This window comes from Mus caroli, chromosome 5 (assembly GCF_900094665.2).
Source record: "Mus caroli chromosome 5, CAROLI_EIJ_v1.1, whole genome shotgun sequence".
In the NCBI taxonomy this organism is placed as follows: Eukaryota; Metazoa; Chordata; class Mammalia; order Rodentia; family Muridae; genus Mus; species Mus caroli.
In genome coordinates this window covers 129,246,943-129,273,785 of record NC_034574.1, presented here as the reverse complement: position 1 = coordinate 129,273,785, position 26,843 = coordinate 129,246,943, and the positions used below count along the sequence as shown (strand labels likewise).

Genomic DNA, 26,843 nt, shown 5'->3' with positions numbered 1-26,843 from the left:
TGCAACTGCTGTATGTATCCTTCTAAACACTTCTTGCAAACTGACCACCACTCCTCTGTCCCTAGCTATGTGGCCCACACTAGTGTCATCGCTTCTCGGCAGTGGCTTGCACTGCCTGTTGTTTTCCTTATGTTCACCCACTCCCTACTCCTTCCACCTGACCTTAGCCACCATTTCCTCACTGTGTCTGTCGTGCAGGGTCAGTCACCCTCAAGCTATCCTTGAGTCACTGTCACCCTTCCTGGGAAGCTGTTGTCTTCTCCAACTTCCCCTTCATTATAGTGCTGTGTGTGTAGCCCTGAGCTTCTCCTCCTCCTCCTCTTCCTCCTCCTCTGATATTCTCTCTCTCTCTCTCTCTCTCTCTCTCTCTCTCTCNCNCNCNCNCNCACACACACACACACACACACACACACACACACACACNCACACACACACNCACNCACTCACACACACACACACACACACACACACTTGTTTCTTGGCCAGCCTTCTACACATCTTCTAGTAACCAAGACAAGCCAGTTTCTCTGCCAGACACCTGTATGTGATCTGGATTGAAGGCTTGGGCTCCCTCTGTTGCTGCCTTCAGGAACCTGCTTGATCCCTCTCTTCTGAGAATGTTTTTCTTAAGGCCTTGGTTTCATCTTTAGAGGGCATTTGAGAACTTGAAGCCAGGCAGTGGATGGTTATGGGGATTGTTAGGGTTGGTGGTTTGTGGCTCCTCCCACCCCAGGGCTGGTCAATTCACCTAGGTTGCTGGGCCACTCCTTACTTTTTTACATTCCATTTCATTCTGGATTCTTTATTCTTGCCACATGGACTCCACCACCACCCCCCCCCCACACACACACACAAAACAATCTTTACATAATTCTTGGGAACTGCCTGTTATAAAGCACTCATGGTATATGTCCCAAAACAGGGGACTGAGGGTATCTTCCCCAGCACAGGACACACTCGTAGCCATGGCTTTGCCAGGACTTCTTGAAAAGCACCTGTCACCCTCATTTCCCATTTCCACCCCTGNGCTTCACAGAGCTTCTGGAAGGAAGAAAAGGGAGGCTTTGGGCCTCCTGAAGTTGAGTCCAGCACTGGCACAAAAGATAGGTTCTTTGGAACCAGGCCAGACCCCACCCTCCCATGCCCCAATTCATACCAGAGAGTAGTCAAGAAGCCATTTCCTCCTGCTGACTACCAGGGTCTGGCTTTCTTCTTCCCTCTTCATCAGGGCCAACTTTTTATGTCAAGGGCATGAGAGAGAAAGAGAGGATGCTGACCTCCTAGGTTCACGGCTGGACTTTGAAGTGTGTTTCCTCTGGGGCCTCAGGCTTCACCACTGGGGGATGCCCGGAAAAGGTCTGTAAGGCTCCACCGGCCATGAAATCCGGCCTCACCCAGAGTCCCTGCACTGAACATCTACTGGCCTTACTCCAGCACAAGGCCAGGCACTCTGATGGTGAGGGACTAGAAAAGGCAGCCACCAGAGACTGCTCATTACCCAGCTTACACTGTCTCCTGTAGCAGGACCTCCGTTTTGGCTCCAGCCTCCTGCTAGGCAGAAGCCTAGTCCTTTAAACTTCATAAATTCAAGTACTGTGGGATTGCCTGAAATCTCAATTCCGTGGCACCATGCCTCTTTGGACTTACTTNAGCCACATCTGGATTGCCGCTGCTGCAGCAGACAGAGCACCCTACCAACAGGCTATGGGAACAGGTTTTCTGCTGTGCTGAAGCTGGTGACAAATTGACAGAGTATGACCTGTTCATTGGAGGCAGGGCCACTTGTGGTCCAATTGCCTCCAAGATTAAACTTCCCCCAGGCGACATGTACAGCACCAGGAAGAGTGGCAGGCAGCCTGGTTCAGGATTACTAACAACTGTGTGGAATTGATCTGATTTTAAAGTGCATGAGTTTTGGAATTGTCAGGCTCTGTAAGAAAATGAAATCCTTTGTGCCAGCTCTGGTCCTGCTGGTGTGTGGCGATGGACACACTCGTGTGCGTGCCAATGCATGTGTGTTGTAGAGAGTTCCTATTTTGAGCTGTTTGGGAAAGCAGCTGCCCTGAATTGAGGCGCATGTGTCTTCAGCTTATTTCCCGATGTTAGCCTAAAATAGAAACCGGCCTCTGTCGGCAGTGGCTCTCCCGGGCAACTTGTCAGCAAAAGCACTTCCAAGTGTTTCCCTAGTCTATGCCTTTGACGGAGAGCGCCTTCTTTCTTCTTTAATTTATTCTATCTGCTGGGCTGTTGATAGAACCCAGGGTCTTGTGCATGCTAGGCAAGTTCTCTCCAGCTGAGCCATGCCCCCAGCACTTCATCACTCTGTAGCCAGGCTAGCATTGAACTAGCAGCCTCCTGGGTGCTCGGATTATAGGTATGTGTTACACTTGACTAGAGACAGTTTCCTCGTGCCTGGACCCACTGTCCTTTAGCCGCCACCACCTGGTAGCTTCAAGTCTCCTGAAAATTATTAAGATACCCACCCACAGTTAGATCTGTGCCACCACAGGAGCTAGCAGTGACCTTCAGCTTGGCCTTCATTTGAGCTTTAGTGAAGCCCCAGGCTATCTGGCCTTCCTCTCTAGCTTGAATACAGTCATGTTTAATGTTTGCGTTATTTGCCTTTTAACTGAGTCACTCTTGTTTATTTAGTTGTAAGTGAGTGAGGGGCAAGGGTGGGTGTGGAAATGATCCCTCTCTACCCTTTAGATCACTGAATAAACACTTCAATCAAGTGAGTCCTGTAAGCTCTAGGCTACACTAAGGAATAGCAATTGTAGGGTGGCCTGGCCCCAGTGNTAGGGCTCTCTGTCCTGTAAAGCAATTGTCTCGGGTGATAAATGACTATGCTAGGTGCTCTGGAATTCCAAAAGGAAATTCTTCTGCCTGGGCAAGAAGGTGGCCTCATGCAAATGGTCACTTGGCAGCCCATGCTTTTGTACCCACCTTTCATGGGCTCCTGCAGCTGTCTTGCTGTGCAGTCAGTTTGATGTNCATGTTTGTCCTCCCAGCAGAACTTCACCTTCAAGAGGCCAGGACCATCCAGGTGTGATACCATTCCTGGAATCCCAGCACTCAGAGGCTATAGGAGGAAGATTGTACATTTGATGCCAGCCTGCCTATATAACAAGACCCTGGTTCAGAAAGAAAGGAGGGGGGAGGAGTTATGTAACTTCTTGGCTGTATGCATACAAAGCACACAATAGATACTCATGAGTACATTCCTGATAGTCACTGCAGGCTGACTCAAAGCAGCAAGACTCACCTGCTCCAAAGTGTTTCCCTGCTTGTTAGCCACTTGCACTGAAATGTTAGTGAAACTTGAGACCCACAATTCTTGCTCTAGTTGTGTCATTGGATAATGACATGCTTGTAATCCTAGCATGGAGGAGGGGGAGGAGGAGGAGGAGGAGGAAGAGGAAGAGTTGGAAGCAGAGGTAGATTGCTGTGGCTCACTGGCCAACCAACACAGCACAATCTAAAAGCTCCAGGCCAGTAAGACCCTGTCTCAAAAAAACCTTACAGACATCACCTTGTAGAGCTGGCTTCCAAGAAGGCAGGAAAGCTNCTTGGAATCAGGGTATCCCAGCCTAGCCTGAGCTCACAGATAAAAGAAGCTTTTACACTGGAGTCAGAGCCTGTATGCCCCCTGGGTAGGTAGACTTCTGGTGGCAGCCTGGCACTTAAATATAGAATGAGTGTGGGTCTCACTGGTGTGTGTGGCCAGGGCCCTGAGGCTGCAAGGGCACCAAGGTGATGCTTTCATGAAGGTTGACTTGTAGCCCTTCTCTAGGAGTGAGTGTAAGATTCAGCATGCCTATTTCTTGAAATACTTTTTGAGTTTCAGTTTCCATGTGATACAAGATGTCGAACATTCTAGGTTTCCCACAAAATACAGCTTACTCCCTTGCCCCTCACCCCCACCCCTCTTCCTCCATATCTGGATGTGGTTGGGATGGTTTTTCCATAGTAGAATGCAGATTGGAGTGTGGTTTTCCATGGGCTCATTTTCAGCATAAGTTTGACATCTTTCTTCCTCCACCATGCACATGGGCTTATTAGTGAAGTGCAACTGGCCTAACAGAGGTGCCCCCGACCTGTTGATGAGACTGGGTTACGAGGGACAGAGCAGAATGCNCAGGTCGCATCTTTGGCAGTTCAGCAGATTCCTGCCCTGCCATCCCACGTGCTATATGTCTTAGACACTGCAGCATTTATGAGAACAGAGCATAGATGTTGGTGATAAACCAGCTCATAAATGACCACGAGTAAATTTTTATTCCAGAAGCATTCTGAGCTCACACAGACCTATTCATGTGCCAGGTCTCCTTTGATGTTCACAACAGCCTCTCATTCACCGTTGTTTCTGGGAAGTCTTGGGGGGTTGGGTCTCACTCTGGTTGAGAGTTATGCCTGCTGGATTTACACAAGAAGATTATGGTGGGTGTTGGACATTCACAGGACATACGCGCATCTGGATCCCAAAGTTTGACTAATTCCATGGCTAAGTTAAATCCTTCTCACAAGTTTACCTTGTGGGAGAAGGTGGGACAAGCAGAAACAGAAATGGCCAAGGGGATAGATAGTGCAGAGGTCCACAACTTCTGTGTGTGGTTGGATTGAAACATTATCCCTATCCCACAGGCACTCTGCTGCTGAGCTACTACTCACTGGGGAGTCTGGGCAAGTGCTCAGATCTATGCCATCTTCTTCAGTCTTATTATATATTTTTTTTCTTTTTTTGAAGACAGGGTCTCATCAAGCTGCTCAGGCTGGCCTTGAACTTCTGCTCTTTCTGTCTTAGCCTCCCAAGCAGCTGGCACGACAGGCCCACTACCACCAAGCCTGACCACAAACTTTCTCTTGAAAGGGTATGGCATTAAATATTTTAGACCTGGCTGGGTAAAAGGCAAAATCAGGATATTATGTAGGCACTTACATAACCATTTTAAATGTAACCATTTAAAAGTGTAAAAACCATTCTTAGCTCATGGACCATAAAAATACCAGAAGCCAGCTGGGTTTAGCTGGCTCAGCGGAGCTTACCGACCCAGGGTGGACCATCTCCTGTTAGTTACGGGTACCGTTCTGCAGATCCGCTCACCCTGCCCCAAACCTTTTCCTCTCCTGCTTCGAGGGGTTTCTGAGCAGAAGCCTTGTGAGTTCGTGAAACCCACCCGTCACAGCGCGACAGCGAGTTTGTGTTCACCTTCGTCTCACAATCGCCCTCTGATCCTCTCAGAACCACTGTTGTTCTGACCTCCAAGTATGGCTTCATTGTGTGTGTGTGTGATGTATGCAGGTAGTTGTGCACATGTATATGAATATGTAGGGTCAGAGGTCAACCTTAGGTGCCACTTCTTCCCATCATTCGTTTAAGACATAGTTCCTCATTGGCCTGGTAGTTTCAGATTAGCTGCCCACAAAACTTGTTTTTTTCTTATGAGTTCTGGGGATTGAATTCAGGTTCTCACTCTTGCGAGGCAAGCACTTTACTCTCTCCGCCCCACCAGGCCTCTTCTTCAACCCCAAGTGCTACACAGTGTCTTTCCCCTCCAGGCAGTCTTTCCTGCTTCTTCACATCAGGGCTACCTGGTGGAGAGCTTTGCCTACCAGCTAATGATTCTTCATGTGTATGACTCTCCAAATTAAATTGTATGAGCCTGAAGAGGTAGCCCTGTGGGTAAGCATGCTTACTGTGCAAGCATGAGGCTTGAGTTTGATTTCTAGCACCCNCTTTAAAAAAAAAGTGTGCAGAGGGCAGCTTGCAGGATCAGCNGTCTCTTTCTGACTCATGAGTTCCAGGGATTGCGCTCAGGAGGTCAGACTTAGCNGTAAGCACTTTTATCCACTGAGCCAGCTCACTGCTCTGCCCCTCTTTTAGTGACAGGGTCTCACATATTCCAAGTGGGCCTCAAAGTCATTGTGTAACTCAGATAATCTTGGACTTCTGATCTTCCCGCCTCTCCTCCTGCTTGCTGAGGTTGCAGGTGTGTCCCACTCTGCCCAGTTTATGCAGCACTGAGGATGATATTGAGGGCAAACACTGCACTGACTGAGCTACTCCTCCAGCCCCTGAATGTGCCCTTTCTGACCACAGGCTAGCATGTCCCCTCATCCCCTGGAAATTTCTGTCTGGAAAAGTGTCATGACTGGAAGCTGGGATGAAACACATCGAGCTGGGGCTGGGCCACAGCAAAGAAAGAGTGACTGGAGTCTCAGGGGAGGGTCCTGGTGATGCTCCTTCCACTCCTTCTTTGAGGGTGAGCTCATCTTGTTTTGATCTGGGGTTTCTTTTATGTAGCCCAAGGTGGCCAGAAATTGGTTAAGTCCAAAGATGACCCTGACCTTGTATCCCTCCTTCCACCTCTGGAGTGTTGGGATTACAGTCCTGTAAGCCAGCATCCTGGTTTATACAGTTCTGGAGATGAAACCTAGAGCCTCCTGCATACTAGGCAAGTACTCTACCAACTGAGCTATACTCCACCACAATGTGCCGAGTCTTGGGAGTCTCATGTGTGCATCTTAGCCACTCTGATGACAAGATGGAANTGCATGTCATAACCAGATGACTCTGTCTTTCAGCACTGTAGATCACACTGCCTTCAAACTTATGATCCTCCTGCCTCAACCTACTGAGTGGTGGGATGATAGGTATGCACCACCATGCTAACCAAGCCATAGTACATTTTTACTTGCATCTCAGGGACCCTAGCTGGACTTAGATAGCTGCACCTCAGAGTAAATGTCTAGATTCCCAGGGTGTGGACTTCTGTATCATGGCTGTTTATAGCTGCTTTTTGTAGGTTTTTTGTTTTGTTTTGTTTTGTTTTGTTTTTGTTTTTGTTTTTTTTATCTTTTAAAGGTTGTATCTAAGAATTTTCTATTTTCTATTTTCTATATGGGAGAAGCCTTCTATGGTTGAACTTCCAGGAGGCACATTAGGGTCATGAAGAGTCAGCTGCTAGTCACCCCAAGTATGGGTGGTGTCTGTTCTCCCATCTGCTGGAAAGTGGAGACAGACCTGGAGGTTTATATTTCTTTGCTTGTCTGTAAGCTTTGACTCCATAGAAATTGACTGAGTACATGAATGGACCATTTTTCTTAGCTAATCATTTTTGTCTGGTAGGTTGATTAGTTCGGGAGGGGGTGTTTTGTTATTTAAATTGTTCTTTTGCTCAGACAAGGTCTCCAGTACCCTAGGCTGGCTTCCTTTGAACTGGTGAATTCTTAGTCCTCCAGCTTCTACCTCCTCAGTGCTGAGATTCTAGGAGTTGGCNGCATGTTAGGTTTATGTACTGCTGCGAAGTGGACACAGGGCATCATCATGCTAGGAAAGCACTCTGCCAGCTTGTCAGAACTTTACAATATTTCCATCACTTATAGGGACTATGTCGAAATCAATTCCAACCTACCACAATTTTTTCAGACCATTCCCGAGTATGTAGTACAAAATGCAGGGTTGGGGGTGGGGGAAGCACTACTCAGGTGAAATTGTTTTGGAATCCTTATTGCCCTGTGCAATTCTCTTTTGATGTTGTCGGAATGTAAAGTTAGCCTGTACTTTGACCTTATTCAAATACTTAGCCATGCAAACATTTTGTAGCCCAGGGTTATGGTTTTAGGTCCTGTGGCTGATTGGGTGTATAGTCTTTTTGCCAGAGTTGTAGTTGGAGAAATTCTCAAGAGAGATGATAGGTATGGAATTGCTAAAACTCCATTCAACAATGGCTGGAGATAAATGGATCTATATTAGCTGTATATGGTAATAACAGAAAAGTCTGGGCAGCTGCTTTTGAGATCTATGAAATTCTGTATGACTCATCCAGCCAGTCAGGCGGCTCTGGACAGCAGACTGAAGCCTTCTACTGAGTGACTGCACAGACGCCAGGCCCAATATTCAAGAGTGAATCTCAAGGCTGCCTGAAGCCTACTCTTACTTAAGAGGCATGGAAGAGGTAGCAAGAGGAATTCCTAAAGTATTTGACTGGTTTTTTGTTGTTGTTTTTGTTTGTTTATTTGTCCCACATCCCCACACCCTTTGAGCCAGTTTCTCTAGGGAGCTCAGGCTTGTTTAGATGATTCTCCCAATTCACTCTCCNAAGTTTCTGGGTTTATAGCATGCACCACTACACCCTGTGTTCAAAGTATTTTAAAATAATTTTCTCTGTTAAGTGTTACATTTTTCTTAATGCTTTTTAAATGGCTCTTTAAGTAGTTGACACCCCCATGCCTTCAAATTCTCCATAAATAGGTAATCAGACATGGGTTGAAAATATTGAGGCTAAAAGTCTCATCTGTATTGAATGTGCAAAGATTTCTGCTATGATTATTCCCTAAANGATACAGTTATAGCAGCTAGATACATAGCACTGTTACTGTGGCAAATATTACAAGTCATCTGGAGATGATTCAGGCCTGAGGCTGGTGTACAGCCACAGGAAGAGCAGTGGCCTCCACTCTCAGTGAAAGCTGGGGACATGGTGGTAGAGAACTTGTCTAGTAGAGGTTCTGAGTTTTATCCCCCGAACCTTGACTAAACAGACTAGTGAATTTAATCTGTGTGGATATATACAAGCCAGTTCTGTGTAAGTACTGTGCCATTTTGTGTAAGGAANTTCAGTGTCCACGGATATATAAGATAGGTGAAGGGTTGAAGCCAATCCCCAATGGATAATGAGAGGCAACTACTTCAGACCAGTGCATAAGGAGGTCAGTGGATCAGATATCTTTTGGAGATTGAACATTAGAATGTCCTACAATGTGCCTTTTCTCTCCACCCTTGCCTACCATGGTAAACGTCAGCTCCTTGCCTGACACTGGTCACTCAGGTGAGGACCAGGGTCAGGATGCTTCATTCTGCCCTGAAGACTTTGTTTCACCTCCCCTGCTTTGTGCAGGCATCCTTGGGACACTTCAGAGCCTCTTTACGTGGTTTGAAAAGCTGCTCTCAAAGATTTCCATTCCTTAGTTGCCTGCTTCATCAGACATTTTGTAGGCCATCCATGTAGCATAAAGAATTCCATCTAGAAATTAAGAAATTGTAGTCTGCGTTTCCTGTGCCAGTAGCTGGCTCTGTGTTATTTTCCATAAGAAATGAGACTAGGAGGAGAACGAGGGGAGCCATGTGCAAACAGACCTCGTTTAGATTCCATCTCTATGGACCTGCTGCTTACACATGGGCCACTAGGCACCTGGGTAGGATCCAGCCTCCTTTTGATCGTGTTCAGTAAGCATTGTGTCTACAAGTAGATTTGCTCATCTTTTATTATTAATTACTCCTGAGCAGCTCTGTGAAGCTACTAAATATTAATAAACAGTATGTGTTTGTGATTAAGTTGAGACAAAGGAACGCCTTCCCTGTACCTCTTCCTTTTTTTTTTTTTTTTTTTTATAAAGCATGACCCACGAGAAATGGGGGGTAAAATTGGGGTCAGGCTTTCAGATAAGTAAGCAGTTGAAATGGAGACCAGATCTGCACAGAACATATTGAAGATCTGACTTTAAGTTATATAAACGTTTGTTTGTTTGTTTTTGAGATCGTTAAGGATTGAACCCAAGGCTCTGGCAATACTACAAAGCAGTTCTTTGGCCGAGTCTTGCCCGTAGTGCTTAACTAGGGGGATTCTAGTCAAGCACAAGAAGACTGGGAGACAAGAGGATCAGGAGTTCCAAGTCATCTTCACTTAAATAGTGTGCTTGAGTCTTGCATGAGCCTTATCAAGATACTGTCTTTAAAAAGAGGGATGGAGGGAGGGAAAGTTCTGTCAGTGCTGGCCATACTAGAGATGAATATAAACGTTTTTAACAGCATTGGAATATGGATATTAAAGCTTCAAGGAATCTCTCTGCTTTGGAGAAAATGTGCAGAAATGGCAAAATAGCAAGTAGTTTCAGCCTATTGGACTTACTATAAGGTCTTGAGGATGCCAGGATTCTCCAGATACTCCCTAAGCCACTGGTTCTCAACCTTTCTAATGCTGTGACCTTTAATACAATTCCTCATGGTGTGGTGATCTCCTAGCCATAACATTATTTTTGTTGCTACTTCATTAATATAATTTTGCTACTGTTATAAATTGTAATGTAAATATTTCTGGAGATAGAGGTTTGTCCAAAGCGTCACAACCCACAAAGTTGAGAAGCGTGGAGCTAAGCAAACCTTTGGCTCCCAATGCTTAGACTCTGCAATCTGCCAAGCAGCTGCCATGCACCCATCAGTCATTCTGGTGCAGTGTGACCCATGTTCATCTGGAACCATCCCCTTCTCCTTGATCTCCCAGATCTTCAGGCAGGGTGTGTGGCAATGCTGTTGTTACTCGGGAACTCAGTGTCACTGCCCTTTATGTACCTCGCTGACTTTTACCACTTACCCACTAGAGCCCACACCTTCTCCAGTCACTATTCGGCTCTAGGAAGCTGGCCCTGCCATCACCCAGTGTTGTTGGATAGTGCTGTAGGCACCTCAGTCACATTCAAGACGTTCTACCAGGACACAGGATGCTTTAAATGGAGCAAAGAAATTTAAATGGAAAGAAATTATAGCATGAGTGAGTGTCTCCTTTTCAAGATAATCTTATTTAATAACCAAAACCTCACAAAGATGTACATTTTATCCCCAGACAAAGGCAATGTGGCAGGGTCTGCATCATGGTAATTACATGTTTGGGTTTTCATTCTTTCTTTAAAGTAGGTTTCTATTATTTCAGTTTAGGAAAAAGACTATTCATCTATTCCATTGCTGTGTGGCCCATCCACTGTGAAAATAGGTCAAGAACCGTAATCTAACTCGACTGCTGATAAATAATTAAAGCTAATGGAATTTTTGCAAATCTGTGAACTAAATTCTCTGAGATGCTGCCAGGCCATACTGGATGCTGTTGTATGGAGAGATTTTTTATTTAACACCCCAGTTTAAATGCATTTAAAACCACTCCTCCATCTCACAGAGACTGGAAAGGGTATGTGTTCATCTATAAAAGCAGCAGAAAGCTTGAAACCCCGTCAATAGCCATGCCATTCACCTTCAGATGATGAGATGANAGGTGAAGGGTTCTGCATCCTGGGACAAAGGGAAACTTCCCTTTCCACCAACCTCTCTTTAACTTGAACTCTGTAATCGAAGTATCAAGAACCTCACACCTGGAGGCTGAGGAGATGGTTCAGTTGGTAAAGTGCTTGCCATGCAAGCATGAGAATCTGAATTGTGTCTCTGGAATTCGTAGTAAAAAGTTGGCTGTGGCAGTTCATGCCTGCAGTCCCTGAGCTCAGTGGNCATAGATGGGAGGATTCCTGGAGTTTACAGGCTGTCCATCTAGCTGAATCAGCAAACTCCAGGTTCAGCAGGAGGCCCTGCCTCAAGGATAAGGTGGAGGGAGGGTGACTGAGGAAGACACAGGCTTCATACCTGGTCTGGTTCTTTGNCCTGTTCATAAAGGAGGAATCACAGGTGCCATAAATGACACCAGGAATAAGTGCTCAGGGCTAATTTCCCTTTGAGGCAAACTGATGCTCTGCATCTTCATGCATTGTACAAATATTCATGAAGATTGTTGTGAGGACTAATGGCTTACATCTTAAGAAAGCAGTTTATTTATTATTATTGTCTAGTGGTCCAGACCTGTAACCTCAGCACTCAGATGGAAGCAGGAGGATCATAAGTTGGAAGCCAATGCAAGCTATATAAGACCCCCCCCACACACACACACACACAAAGCAGGAGGAGGAAGACGAGTTGGGGAGGAGGAAGGGAAGAGCAGGAGGAAGGGGAGGGGAAGGGAGGAGACCTAGGAAGGAAAACATAGCGGTGGGTGGGCAATGTTGTTGTTCCTTTTTAGGAAGGGAGAATGATCTGTTGCTTTTCCAGTTAGAGGGCTGTGCTGACTTTGTATGTACTCAGCTTTCTTGGATTTATCAAAACTGAATTCAGATTTCTGAAATGAAGCTGTACAAGGAAATATCTAGATCCCCCCCCCCCAAGATATTCCATTTTAGTTGGAATTTGAGGGGTGTTTTGGGTTTCTTCTTCCTCTTCCTCCTTTTTCCCCTTCCTTCCTTCCTTCCTTCCTTCCTTCCTTCCTTCCTTCCTTCCTTCCTTCCTTTTTTTTCTTTTTGGTAATGACAGAGTTTTGTTTTGTTTTTTAAAGACTTATTTATTGTTATATGTAAGTACACTGTAGCTGTCTTCAGACACACACTAGAAGAGGGCATCAGATCTCATTACAGATGGTTGTGAGCCACCATGTGGTTGCTGGGATTTGAACTCAGAATCTTCGGAAGAGCAGTCAGTGAGTGCTTTTACCTGCGGAGCCATTTCACCAGCCCATGACAGAGTTTTGTATATCCCATGCTGGTTTGGAGCTCACTACAAACTGTTGATCTTCCTGCCTCCACCTAGGTTCACCTCCAAGTGCTNGTTTTAGCTTTACAGGCATGCACCATCACACCTGGCTTATGTGGTTCTAGGGATGGCATGTGTGTGAGCTCTATCCCTAGCTATGCTTTCTGTATTTTTAAAGAGCTGGAGGATTTGATAGGTCCACTGTCCACTGAGGCAGGTACTAGAACCCTACTCCTTCCTTCTTTTCTAAAAGTTGCTCTACTAGTTCCTTCTAGACAACCCCTGTGCAGTTTGACTCACAAGTCAGATGGCACTGGAGACAGCAACAGGGACCGGGAACAGCTGCCAGGCAAGTGTTGCTCAGAACAGAGGAACAGAGCCTGGAGACCATGTGTGAGGCACTGGAAGGAGGCCTTATATGGAGGGGTCCAGGAGAGCCCTACACCAGTTTTCAGAGGACAGAGGACCCAGTGGTAGAGACAATTTAGTCGTTTCTACCTCTTTTCAGCTTCTCGTTGTTCTAACAAAGCTGGGGACCTGGGGAACAGAGACTCTCTAAGTAAACTAAGTGACTGCAAATTCCCTTTCCCCTCTCCTTTTCCCATCCCTTTCCTCTTCCCTTCCCTCTTTTCCTTTTCCTCCCCCTCCCCTTTTTAATTTTTATTTTTTTTATTAAAGACAGGGTTTCCTGTAGCTCAGGCTGGGCTTAAATATTTAGGTATTTAGAATAGCCTTAAACTGCTCCTCCTGACTCTACTTTCTTAGTGCTGGGATTGCATATCTGCACCACACCTGAACTATGGTGCTGGAAAGCAAACCCAGAGTCTGTAATTTTTAGGCAAGCATTGTATCAAATGAGCTGCATCCCCAGGCAGTCAGACTTCCTTTCCTTTCCTTTTCCCTCCCCCCACCTTCCCTTCCCTCCTCCCTTCCCTCCCCCTCCACTCCCCCTTTCCCCCTCCTCCCCCTTCCCCTTCCCTTCCCTTTCGAGACATGGTTCCACCATCAACCCTAGACTGACCTCCAACTTTTGACTGTCAACCCTCCTGCCCCAGCTTCCCTAGTCCTTAGATTACAGGCATGCAATGTCATGTAATCCATTATAGTATACAAACCCCCATGCCTGGTTTAAGTGAATTGGTCACCAAGTATTGGTAAGCAACTCTTCAATTGCCACTCTACCAGAGAGCTTTCCACCCAGCTCAGTAGAAAGTCCTGACCCCGTCGTGAGTCCCCATATGGTAGACAGGACAGCCAGGACAGGTGATCTGAGTGTTGGATGGCATAAATTGACAACTTGCAATATCCACTGAAGAGTTCAAAGGGCATCCCTGACTACCCTCCTTGCTCTCTCTGCCAGCTCAGTGATTGTTTAGAGAAGGTTTAATGTCTCTTAGAGAGACATATATTGACTCATTTCAAATATTCACAGGACCCGGTGAGTGGCACTACCCCCTTGAGACTCATCACACCAGTTAAAACCATCTTCTCCTCTCCTCCTGTCCTCGTCCCTCATAGGCTTGACAAAAAGTCATATATAGTTCATCCACAAGAACTTCAGGACTTCAGTATGTATCCTGAAAGACCAGGGCCCCCTTTTACAGAATATCACATAGTCCCTAAATAGGAGCTCCTATATAGTTGGGTGTTTGTTTGCTTGCTTGTTTAGCAACAACTTGGGGCCTATTATTCTTATTTTATTTTCAAGTGAATAGTGTTTTGTTAGCTATAATGCTTAGATTTTTTTTTTTATGTGTGTGTTTTGTCCATTTCGGATTCAGGGTCAATATAATAATGAGCCATCAGATATAAAAATACCTGTTTCTCTTCCTGCAGTTTAGAATAACATGTGTCTTACATTGGATGGTACCAGTTTTAACACATATTTGATATAAAAATGTACTTTGGGGCTGGAGAGAGGAATGGCTGCTCTTCCACAGGACCTGTGTTCAAGACCTAGCACCCAGATGGCAGTAACAACTATGTAACTTCAGGGTTAGGGGATCTGATGTCCTCTTCAAGGACACATGGCACACAAACAACGTGTAGTCAAAGCACCCACACCCTGGCTTTCAGGAACTTGATCTGTAGACAGGACTGGCCTGGATCTCACTCACAGACATCTGCCTGCCTCTGCCTCCCAAGTGTTGGGATTAAAGGCGTGCCCCACCACTGCTCTACCTATAAAAATGAGTTTTTAAGTTGTGCTCTGGACACATAGTCAAGACATTTTCATTTTTAAAAAATTTACATAGGGTAAGGGATATGTGTGCCTGTGTCTATGTGTTCCTCTGTGTATGTCAAGATCAGAGAGCTTGCAGGATTTTGGTTTTTACCTCCATACTATAGGCTCTAGGGTTGAACTCGGGTGCTCAGGCTTGGCAGCAGTCTTCTTTACCTGCCATCTCCTGGCTCTCGAAGACACTTTCCAGTCAGAATCCCCTTTGTGGGATGTGTGTATGTATGTGTGTGTTTAGGAGTACTCATTCANGTTCATATGAAGCTCAGTGGACAAACTCAGGAGCTACCCACCTTTTGATATAAGGGGTCACACTAGGCCAGAGATCTCCAAGCAGGTCAGGCCAGCTCGGCAGCTAACCCCAGAAATCTGTCCATGTGTTCCTCCCCAGTGTTGGGACTACAAGTCCATACCACCACGCCTGACTAAGAATTTTCTTGCTTTGAGGTTTAGATAGTGAACACTTCATATAGTCATAAGGAAATGTGTCACTATGTGGCATGTCACCTCCCAATCTGAATATTTCTGAGAGTCCTTTTTTCAAATGAGTCAGTCCACCTTTTTCACCTGAGTTAAGACCCACCCCAGCTTTTCACAACCAAGATACAGGAAGAAAAGGTAAACTGCATAAGGCAGATGTGGATCCAGAGGTGACACCTCAGCATGAGCCATGATGGGTAGGAGCAGAGATGTTCACAAGGCTCTCGTTTCTTTTTAAGCCAGTGTGACTAACTCTAGCAACTTTTTTTGAAGATTTATTTATTACTTAATGTATCTGTTTTATGTGCATGTATTATGTGCATGGTTGGTGNCCACAGAAGCCAGAAGAGGGCTTCAGAGTCCCTGGGACTAGAGTTACAAATGGTTGTAAGCCACCGTGTAGGTGCTGAGAATCGAACCTAGATCATCTGTAAGAGCAACATGCTCTCTTAACTGATGAGCCAATGCTGCGGTCCAGAATAATGAAAATCACCTCTACCTGCAAATGGCTCTGGTAATATCACCTTTGTGCTGTTTACTCAGAAGAGAGGGACAAACAACATATTTGGCCTTTTCCAACAGACACTTGATAGTAATCACTTCAAGGCCATCACTTTCCCTAATTTAAAAAATGATTTATGTGTGTGTGCAATTTGTTTAGTTATAGGAGGGCATGCGTGTAGAGGTCAGAGGTCAACCTCATCTCATTTCTTGAGAACTTTCCATGTTGCTTTTTCAGACAAAGTAACTAGCATGTGGGGTTCAATAATTCAGCTTGACTGGCTTGCCCCATACCCCGCAGTAATCCTCCATACCCAACTTTATACCAGGGTGCTAAGGATCAAATTCAGGTCCTCATGGTTGCACAGCAAGCAACAAACTGACTGAACCATCCCCCCACCCACAAGGGCCTCACTTTCTGTGATTAAGCTGTTTTGCTTTTTGTTCAGTGATTGGTACAAGATGGAACAAAATTGATAGCAGTGGAAACCCCATAACTCAATTAAGCACTCCACTCTATTGTTAGGACTTTTCAAACATGTGTCAGTTACCAAGTTATAACTCTTTCTAGTGTGGTTTCAATCAACTCAAACCCCACCTTTCTTCAGTTGGCAGTNGTCACGAAGGTTGTGCATTGATGGTGACCCAGGACCAGAAGCGGTAGAGACTGTGGTTTTAGTGGCTGTCTAGAATGCAAAGGGCACCATGCTCTAAAAGAGGATAAATCATTTCCTGTCCATGCTAACCGACGACGACAGAGTCCCGTGGGCCAGAACTGAGCAGCTTTGAATCTCTCTCCTCAGTTTAGTAACAAACCAGATAATATTTGCAGGCGGCAGATTGAGATAAGGCATTTCTCAAACTGCCAAGAAATAAAATTAGAATGAGTCTTTTAGCTGCTGGCTTGAAGTGCATCTGTGTTGGTGTGTGTGTGCTGTGTGAATATACAGTCAGTTCTTTTTCCCTGTCAGCCATGGGGAGAAGGGGGTGCATGTGCACCTGTGTGCAGACAGATGCACATCTGGCTTTAATATCAAAAGGGTTGCTTCAGGGACNGGGGTTGTGGCCCAGGTGGCAAAGGCCTGGATTCCATCCCCAGATCACACCAGCGAGGCATGGTTTGTAATCTCAGCCTTCAGGAGGCAAAGGGAGTTCGAGGTCATCTCAGCTACATTGAGTTCAAGACCAGTGAGATCCTGTCTCGAACAANCCAAAAGGAAATAATTAAAAAGGGCGTGTGACAAGCCTGTCATGAGAGGCAGCTCTTGGGCCTTTCTGGAATCCTGTTATAGTCTGCAGAGATAACTCTGTCACCTCTTTGCTTCAGACAGTTGGTTTTCTCATGAAGCTAACCTCATACCAAGAGAGGAGGTTAAGGCACCCAGGGGCTACATGGACTTGGGCCCAAACTGACCCATGAAACTCTCCCCTCTTCCTTTTCTCTGCTGAGGTCCCCAATTCTGAGCTCTTCCTCTCTGTCATTCTGTAACCTCACCCAGCTTCTCTGGGCCCTCAGAATGGGACTTTATGAGAGAGGACCTGACTGGCATAGCTTAGGTTGGCTTTGAACTTGTGATCCTCCTGAATCAGCCTCCCTTGTGCTGGGGTTTATAAGCACGAGTCACCATACCTAGCTTTTGTAAGCCACCTGAGTGACACACTGGTGTCCATCAGTACATGTTACTCTTTTAGTGGCTACTGCACATGCCATTTCCACACGTGCGGTGATTTAATCCTTTATATTTATGTGCATATATTTGCACATGTATGTGTTTATGTACATCATGTGCATGCAGGTGCCCATGAGGCCAGAAGAGAGCAGGGTGTGTGTGTGTGTGTGTGTGAGAGAGAGAGAGAGAGAGAGAGAGAGAGAGAGAGAGAGAGAGAAGGAAAGAGAGACAGAGAACTGAGTTCAGACTCTAACTTGTCAAGNTCCACGACCTTAGATAAATTTCCTTCTTGTTCTCAGCTGTGGACACCCTTCTGTTCAGTATTCTAGTCCATATTGTTGATGGGGGTCAGTGGGCCAAGGTTAAGGACTGCTGGTGTCAGCAACCGAGTGAACATTCAGTTAGCACTTGCAGGCCTGGCCATGTTCCTCCTGGTCCTTTCCCTGGTGCTGTAACTAAACAGTGGACACACTTGCTGTAGCAGCTGCTAAACCTACTCTAGCGGCTCTCTGTTCCCTGGACCTTCCCTGCTGCTAAATCTAATCTTGTCTTGGTTCTTAGGTTTGCAGCTTTCTGTAGTAGCAACACCCTTCTCTTGGGAACTCCCTTTGTTTAGCTCAGTACCCTCCTGGCTCTTAGTGTTCTTCAGAGCCTCTTTAACCTCTCCCACTGACCCTCAGGATAGGGACTTGCCATCCCTAACTCTCCATCACGAGAGAGTACTAATTTTAAATGTACTCTTGACTGGCGCTGCCCATGATGGAAGCAGTCAACCACCTGTGGCAAAGGAGGATAGCCTCCAGGCCCCGCGTCTCCTCCCAGCTGAGCCGTGTAGCAAATACCCATATGGGAAGTGGGGGCTTAAGGTTATCTTGAGCTACATAGTAAGTTCCTGGCCAATCTGAGTTACATGAGACCTCGTCTCAAAAAACCAGACAAAACTCAAACACAAATCTTCCTCCTGTTGTCCTTTGTTTTTATCTTCTTTGCCCTTTACTGTTAGATTTTATCCTGTCTTTCTGGAATGGCTGGTGGTGGGCTGAACAGAAAAGTATTTTATTCCCCATTGCTTCTATCTGCTTAAAACAACAGAAATACATCATCAGACACTGCTGGAGGGTGGGAATCCAGAACAGGATTTACGAGGTGGATATGGAGTTGCCAGCAAAAGCTGCATTCCTTCCAAAAGCTTTAGGAAGGTCTGGTTCCAGCCTGCGCCAGCTCTGCCAGGCTCTGCTAGCCCTCTGGCCAGGACCCTACATCTTACTATCTCTCTAATCTCTGCTGCCGTGTTTGAGTCCCCTCTGACTCTCTCTCTTGTATGGACTCCTGTGTTTCTACTTGGGCAGTCTGATGACATTANCCCCACGTACATGGTCCAGGATCCTCTCTCAGACCCACGATTGTTAATATAATCATAGCTGNGATGTCCCTTTACTGTGTCAAGTCATGTATTTATAGGTCTCAGGATATCGTTAGGGCTATTAGTCTTCTACAGGTAGCAATGTTTGTGGGGGTGGAGGAGGGAAGCCCGTGAATGCATCTCCTTGCTTTTTGTCATTGAACTTAGTGTAGAAACATAGCAAATCATCCAGTGGAGGAGCAGAAACTGTTGGCTTCTCCCAAGGAGGTGATACACCTATGAAGGNCAGCCCTTAGGAAACTGGGTAAGGGAGGTGCCTCAGTGGGTAAAGGGTCTTGACATGAGAACATGAGGACCTGAGTTCAATCCCCAGCACCCACATAAAAGCTATGTGCTTGTAATCCCAATGTTAGAAGTAGAGATAGGCAGACCCCTGTGGCCTCCGTAGCCAGACAGCCTCCCTGAATCTGTAAGCTGCAGTGAGAGACACTGCCTCAAACAGTAAGCAGAGAAGACTGAGGAAGACACTCCACTCCTGGCCTCCACGAGAACACATGCACACACCCACATGAATTAGTAGAAGTTCACTGTTTTGTCTTAAGACAGGGTCTGTCTTTGTGGCTTTTTGTGGTGATGATCTGCACAGAGCCTTTGTAGGAAACCTAACCAGTGTTGTTCTTCTCTTTCCTCCAATGGCTGTGTCCTGACCTCTGTTCCACCCAGGATTTACGCAAGCAGGTAGCACCACTGCTCAAGAGCTTCCAAGGGGAGGTGAGTACACGTGCATGTTCTTTATCCTCACGCCACTGTCTGTTGCTGTGTTAGCTACTTTTCTTACTACGGTGACAAAAGCAATGGAAGGAAGGAAGGAAGGAAGGAAGGGCTACAGTGGCTCACAGTCTGAGAGTGCACAGTTCATCGCGGTGGGAGGGCATGGTGGCAGGAGCAGGAGGCTGCTCCTCACATCTCAGTCAGGAAGCAGGTGTTCTGAGGCCTGGTGAGAAGCTGTGGAAGTGAGCCTGAGTGTCACTGATGTTGAAACCCCAGAGCATAGACTCCTACTTCCTGAGATACCCTTCCATCTACCACTTCCCCTGATAACTCACAGCGTGCCCCTCCACACACACACACAGGCTGGTAAGATGAAAGTAGATCAAAATGCCTTTAGAAGAAGCCAATAAAACTGTTGTCTTTGATTGAAAAGTTTGAAATTTTATAATCATAACGATTACATGTAATTATTATGGCAAAGTCATCAAATTTAACTCACGTTAAAATTGGATTGATTGATTGCTGTACTTAATTTTCTGTTTCACAAGCCCAGACAATTAATTGGGAACGGGAGTTAACCTCAGTGTTCAATCCAACTTGAAACATGTTCTACTCCAACAGTAATTTAAACAATCCCTTGCAGCCAAGCTGGCAACACACTCTTGTATTCCACCCAGCACACGGGAGACTGAGACAGGAGCATTACTACCTAGTGAGTCCCAGTTCAGCCTATGCTGTATGGCAACTCCTTGTTTAAAAACAAAGCACCTTGGACCTCCAGAAGTCAGCTCCCCTGGAAATGGAGTTATGCATGGTTGTGCGCCACTGTGCGGGTGCTGGGAATGGAACTCTGGTCCTCTACAGGAGCAAAAAGTACCCCTAACTAACCCGAGCCATTTCTCTGAACCTTTAATCTTTTTAATCTGCTGAAGCTATAATATATTTCTCTACTTTTATTTTTAGCATTGTCTTTTTTTTTTTTTTTTTAAATTACTAAAATGATTCATCAATTGTGTGAGTTTTTTTCTTTTCAATAGCCAACCTTGAGTATGTTTCTTTTGGGTGCCGTTTTTGCTCATGTCTGTTCTGTTCTTTTATCTATTTTGAGTTTATAATTAAATATGTTTATTATTCCTTTGTGAACTCATACTGTTGTACTTTTTGAAAGCTGCTGCTTATCTCAGGATTCCTGCCTTGAATTTTTAAGCTAAGAAGATTCTCCCCTTAAGTTCCACACTAGTACTCCCTAAGACAGTAGCTCCCTGGCCTCTCTCCTCCCAGGACATGCCTTTCTCAGGACAGGAAAAGAAGAGCACATTTTAAAGATGGCCTTTTCTCTAGCAGGGAGTACATTGCTTCAGCCAAGGGATCACAGTCTTTATAGATCACCAAGGATAATGCTACCATAGTCCAGCATGGGGAGCCAGTGAGCTTATTGGGCTTCCATACAGAGTATGGGTGAGAAGCCTAGGTGACCCCAGAGCAGCCACCACACCCAAAACTCACCCCAAATGGACAACAATGTCCTTGTAAGTAACACAGATAGAGTCCCAGCTTCCACACTGTATGTACTCTGGCACTTCCTGCAAACACAGGGCACATGCAATTAGAGCAGAATTGTGTGCAAACATNTGGGACATGCAAAAGGAAGTGACTGAGAGAATGGTAATTCCCACGTTCCTTTTGTGGGGGAATATCTGTTTATAGGCTCAATCTTAAGGGTCCCTTGCAATGGCCCTGATGGTAGGAGCATCATACTATACAACATAGAGTGCACACACTTCTCTCAGAGAGGGTTCTGTCAATCGTTCAGACTAAAGCTCCATTACAGAATAGAAAACGAACAATTCCTAACTTGTCTTCTGAGGCTACAGTAACCTTGATGTCAAATCAGACAAGAACAGAACATGAAGGAAAATCAGCCATTCTTATTTAGTTATAAATAGATAATTCAAGAGCCCTAAGAAAAGTCACTGAAAGCCACTAGGCTTGGCTGTTTCATTTAACAGCAGTAAATTGCAGTAATGTTCTTTATAACATGACCAAATGAATGGAAAATTGCCATTTCACTAACTATAAGGAAAAAATGGGGGAAAACAATCCATTGGTGAGGGCTGGAGAGATGATAAAGAGCATTCCTGCTCTTACAAAGGGCCACCCGCATGACTGCTCTTACCATCCNTCCTGTTCACAGAGTCCAGAGTTCTTGTCTCCCTCCTCAGGCACCAGGCACACACGTGCATGAATAAAATAAATAAATAACTTTGAATAAAAAAATAACTAAACAAAAACTATCAGCAAACTAGAAAAAGAACCTTTTTAACCCTGCAAAAATTTTTTAACAGGTAGGTTTGATGACTGTAGCTGGAGCTATGTATCTCTAACAACAGTCATCAAACCCACCTGTTAAAAATAATTTTATTTACAAGCAAGAACTAGGGCCATGACTCAGAGGTAGGGCACTTACCTAGAGTGGGCGGGGTTGTGGCTCAGTGGTTGAGCTCTCTCATGGGATTCATAGCACCCTGGATTTGTTCCCCAGCACCAAGGAGACAAAAGGGTAATAAGTAAAGTTAAACTCGATCCTGCAGGTAATTCAAAATGTTGAAATAATAAACCAAAGGACGACAACCTAGGTTGTTGTGTAGACGGAGTTTATGACCAAGAGAATGCTGTTTCACCCCACACAACACAACACAAAACTGGCAAGAGACTGCTTGTGAATTTCTTTTAAGAGACTCTTGCGTGACCCTGTCTGACTTTGTATAGTTGCAGTATGTGTTTCAGAATGAAATAATCATGTTTCAGCTTGCATAGCAAAAGCTGCATGGCTTTGTTTGCTTGTTTGTTTGTTTGTTTGTTTGTTTGTGACAGGGTCTCCTGTAGCCCAGGTTTGCCTTCCTCACCATGTAGCCAGGGATGACCTTGGATTCCTAGTCCCACTTTCCAAATGCTGGATGGAACCCAGGAATCCCTGCATGCTAGGCAAGTGGACTCCCGACTGAGCTCCATCCCAGGCCCTGTGGTCAGTTTTAGTCTGCCAGGGAAGCTTGGGTGCTCAGGTAAAGCTACAGGGTTAGTTAGGCTTGCTGACAAGGAAGGAAAGTGGTAACAGTTTTCAAATTTCCACTATCGATCCATCCATCCATCGGGGCCAAGTAGGGAAGAAGAAGTAATATCTTTTACTACCCATCAACAGTTTCAAAAGACAAATGAGCAAGAGGAGGTTTACATACCTACTGAGTGCTTCAGAAACAAAGACCAGAGCTGGCANAGGAGGGTGCAGGGTTCAAGGCCAGCCTGAATACAGGGTGAATGGAAAACTAGCCAAAATTATGTAGTTAAGAGCTTGTTTCAAAAAAGCTGCATATGTTTATTGTATGAAATNTCTTTCATATATATTTATATATTATATAATATGTTGTATATTATTATAAATGTGTGTGTTTTATTATTGTTGTTTTATACAGAATCATATGTAGCCCAAGCTAACTGGCTACACAGTGTGTAATCCCAGCACTTTGGAGGTAGAAACAGGGGGATCAGAAGTTCAAGGCCATCCTTGAGTCCATACCAAATTTAGACCCAGAACCCTGTCACTAAACTTTTTGTTTGTTTGTTTGTTTGTTTTTGTTTTTCAAAACAGGGTTTCTCTGTGTGTAGCCCTGACTGTCCTGGAATTCACTCTGTAGACCAGGCTGGCTTTGAACTCAGAGATCNGCCTGCCTCCGCCTCCCAAGGATTAAAGACATTTGCCACCACTGCCTACCACAATAAATTTTTTTAAGGATCAGATATCAGAGGTACCTACAAGTTTAAGGCTAGTGTCTATAATAGGGGCCTGTAGAGAGAGACTTCCAGGCATGTTGAAAACAAACTACTGTAGGCACAAAACACAGGGACTCCCCCTCTCCTATGTGGCCCTCTGCCCTGGCCCTTCACCTGGGACTTCGTTCTTATCCAGCCCAACCACCCTCAACTCTGGACCTTTCTACAGCTGTAGAAGGTACCATTGTGGTTAAGGTGGCAATGGGTATGATGCGTTTTTAACGAGCTTAGAACAAAACCCCAAAGCCTGACCAGCACAGGATCCTCCTGGAGGTTGGCTGGATGATGGCTCAATTAGAGGCGCGCAGGATTGTGCTGAGGCGAATGGGCCAGCGCTGTAATTGAAAGCACATTTTCCCCTCCGAAGCTGCAGCTGGTTTAGCTCTGCTCATGCAGAAAAGGATATAACCTTGCATAACATAGGAAATGAACGGTTGAGAGAGAAGCCAAATTCAATTTTAGTCAGATATGTTGAGGCCGAGCCCATGATCTATGGGAGCCGGGGCCTGAGCAGCTCGCATGTGGAAAGGCGCGCACTCAACACTCTATTAATCACGGCCGCCCGCCTGGCGCTGCCGCCCCTGTGTACAGGGGGCCACTGCGCCCGAGCTCCTCCTCAGTGCTGGAGAGCAGCCAAGCACTCCAGAAGTTAACCTCTTAAAGACCCAGAGCTGCTTTCTGTTGAATAAATGTAATTTTGTGGTCAGAAATAAATGCTTGTGATGTAGCAGGGAGCTTTGAAAACAACAGCGAGCCAAAGCTATTACAAATTGCTCCGTGTTGGAGAAGTCAACAGCACACATCAAAATTCCGCGTGTAAGGCAAATTGATTTCGGCCCAGAGCTCTGCAGCTATTCAATAAAAGTCCTATTAAACCATTGTGTGTAATGAACAATCCAGAGCAAATCTAATATTTTCAGAGGGTAATTATTTTTAACGTCCTCTCGGTAGCCATCACTAGATTTCTTGGATGTTTACAGTGGGGACCCAAGTGGGTGTGCTCTACCCAGCTGTCATTTGGCNTCTGAGCTGGGAAACCCCTGTGCAACCGGTTCCCAGCTGCCTAGCAGGCACCTGGCAGCCTCCACGTGCCTGGAGTCAAGTGAGGGCCAGNCCTGCTCTTCCAGGAGGGTGTTCAGGGGCTCTGGTGTCTCCCGGGGCCAGGCACATAGGAGATGCCTGAGTTTTGTTTAATCAGTCCAAACTGATGGAAAAAAGGGGGAGCTTCGAAAACATGGTAATAAAATATTGGTGGTGTTCTCTCAGAACCTCAGGCAAGCGAAGGCAAGAAAACCAGGTCCTGTGTTATCTAGAGACCCATGTCAGCACCCAGGGAACGTGGCACACACTGGCACCTTGGGACATGTCTCTTTCACTTCAGTTCCTTTATCATGTGGAAATCAGACTCTTTATTACTCAATGACTCTGACAGCTAAGCAAGTCTCACTCCAGCCCTACCCATGCTCAGTTCAGAATGGAGTTGTAACCCTGCCTCACCAAGTCACAACTTTTTTTAGAGAAAGGGTTTCTCTGTGTAGTCTTGGCTGTCCTGAAACTCACCCTGTAGACCAGGCTAGCCTCGAACTCAGAAATCTGCCTGCCTCTGCCTCCCAAGTGCTGAGATTAAACACGTTGCACCACCACGCCCGGTTGAGTCACAACTCTTAATGCCAGTCTTTTGTCTGGACTCTGAGCTTCTCAAAGACAAGGTGTGCTTATTTTTTCTTTAGTTCAGTGATATCTATGTGCCAAACCATACCTGAATTAGACCTTGATATGCAATGGCAGATAAATTAATTCAGAGACTGTTTTCATGGAGTTTAATGATTAGTGAGACCTGTGTCCCCATGGTACACAATGCTTGGTGCATAGTAGGCCCATCTTAAATAAAGGAGGAGGAGTGAATGGATGGATGGTTGTGGTTGGGTGAAGATAGATGAGTTGATTGGTTAGATGGATCGATGAGTGAGGTGGATGGTTATTGTTCAATGGCATGGATAGATGAATTTATATGGGTAAGGATAGATGGGTAGATGAAAGAGATGGATGGATGGACATGGGTAAAGATAGATGGGCAGATGAGGGCCATCGATGATTAATATGAGAGAGACTAGACAGACTGAATAGGATAGATGGATGGATNTTGGTGGGTGGGGCAGAAGCATGGATATCAGAATGATTGGCTAGGTGGATTGGAAGAGTTAATGGAAGAAGTGGTTGGGTGCTTGGATAGATGAATGGATGAAACAGGATGAGGAGGGATGATAGAGCAGATGGAGGGTGATGGGTGGGTGGGAATGAGTAAAGATTTGATAGATAATGGAAATGGGTAGAAGGCGGAGGTAGATGGGTTGGGTGGGTTTATAGAGGAGGTACATGAAATGAAATAAATGGGGATTGGCAAGATGCATGGATCAAACAGAGCAATCTATTATAGTTGTTTTCTATTACTGTGGTAGCCACCATGACAGAAGAAACCTGGAGGGAAAGGGTCTCATTTTACAGATTGCAGGCCATCATGAAGGGAAGCCATGGCAGGAACCCAAAGAAGGAACCTGTAGGCAGAAACCATGGTGGAGTGTTGCTTACTGGCTTGCTCTCTGTGGCTTGTTCAGCCTGTTTTATAGAACCCATGTCCAGTGGTGGAAGCATTCACAGTGGGCTGTGCCCATCCTCTTTCATCATCAGTCAATAAAATGTCCACAGGCCAGTCTTACAGAGGCATTCCCTCAACTGAGGTTCCTTCTTCAGAGGTGATCTTAGCTTATGCCAAGTGACAAAAATTATTGACAGGTAGAAAGATGGGATGGGTGGATTGATAGGCAGGCAGGCAGGCAGGCAGGCAGGCAGGCAGGATAGAAAGATAGGCAGGTGCTTGGATGGAGATAACACCTTTGCTATATAAATTAAAAACATCCCATCAGTAAAAAGACTTTATCTTCTGTCAGCTTCTATTAACCCAACTCAGGTATATCAGGATAAGAATAGTAGGCCTAAAGTTAAAAATTATAAGGTCAGAGGCCTTTGACTTTGACATTGGCCAAGCCAGCTGACCTCTCAGTGCCTCTGCTACCTCAAATGATTNACATGAGGGCGCAGTGAAATAGATTTGGGTGAGAATTAGAGACAGTATTTATAAACTTGGCATCGTGGCAGCTCATGATCCCAGCTCCCATGTGGTAGAAGCAAGAAGAAAAGAAGTCCAAGGACATCTTTAATAACTTAAGGAATCCCAGGCCAGCCTGGGCTGTAAGAAACTGTTTTGGAGTGGGAGACATGGCAGGAGAGAATAGTGAGATGATAAAGGGAAAGGAAACTATTTGGTATAAGAATAAACTGACACAACTTACTCTAAAAGTCTAAAACTATGTGGGCTTAATTAAAATTAAATTAATTAATTTAATTACTTAAAATTAATACTAGTCACATAGATTTGCTCAAACTTGGGAAATTTTCAGTGACCAGCTGTCTTAGTCAGGGTTTCTATTCCTGCACAAACATCATGACCAAGAAGCACTTGGGGAGGAAAGGGTTTATTCAGCTTACACTTCCACATTGCTGTTCATCACCAAAGAAGTCAGGACTGGAACTCAAGCAGGTCAGAAAGCAGGAGCTGATGCAGAGGCCATGGAGGGATGTTCTTTACTGGCT

The 26,843-nt window shown here is 45.4% G+C and overlaps 1 protein-coding gene across 4 annotated transcripts in view; it reads left to right on the top strand.

Moving 5' to 3' along the window:
* The window catches only part of Cux1 (cut like homeobox 1), a 293,336-nt gene that overhangs the window by 137,787 nt on the left and 128,706 nt on the right, over window positions 1–26,843 (top strand). For all 4 annotated transcript variants that reach the window (XM_021161668.2, XM_021161666.2, XM_021161667.2 and 1 more), the window contains exon 3: window positions 19,317–19,364. In XM_021161668.2, coding sequence (XP_021017327.1) covers window positions 19,317–19,364 — 48 coding nt within the window. The remainder of the gene's footprint in view (window positions 1–19,316; window positions 19,365–26,843) is intronic.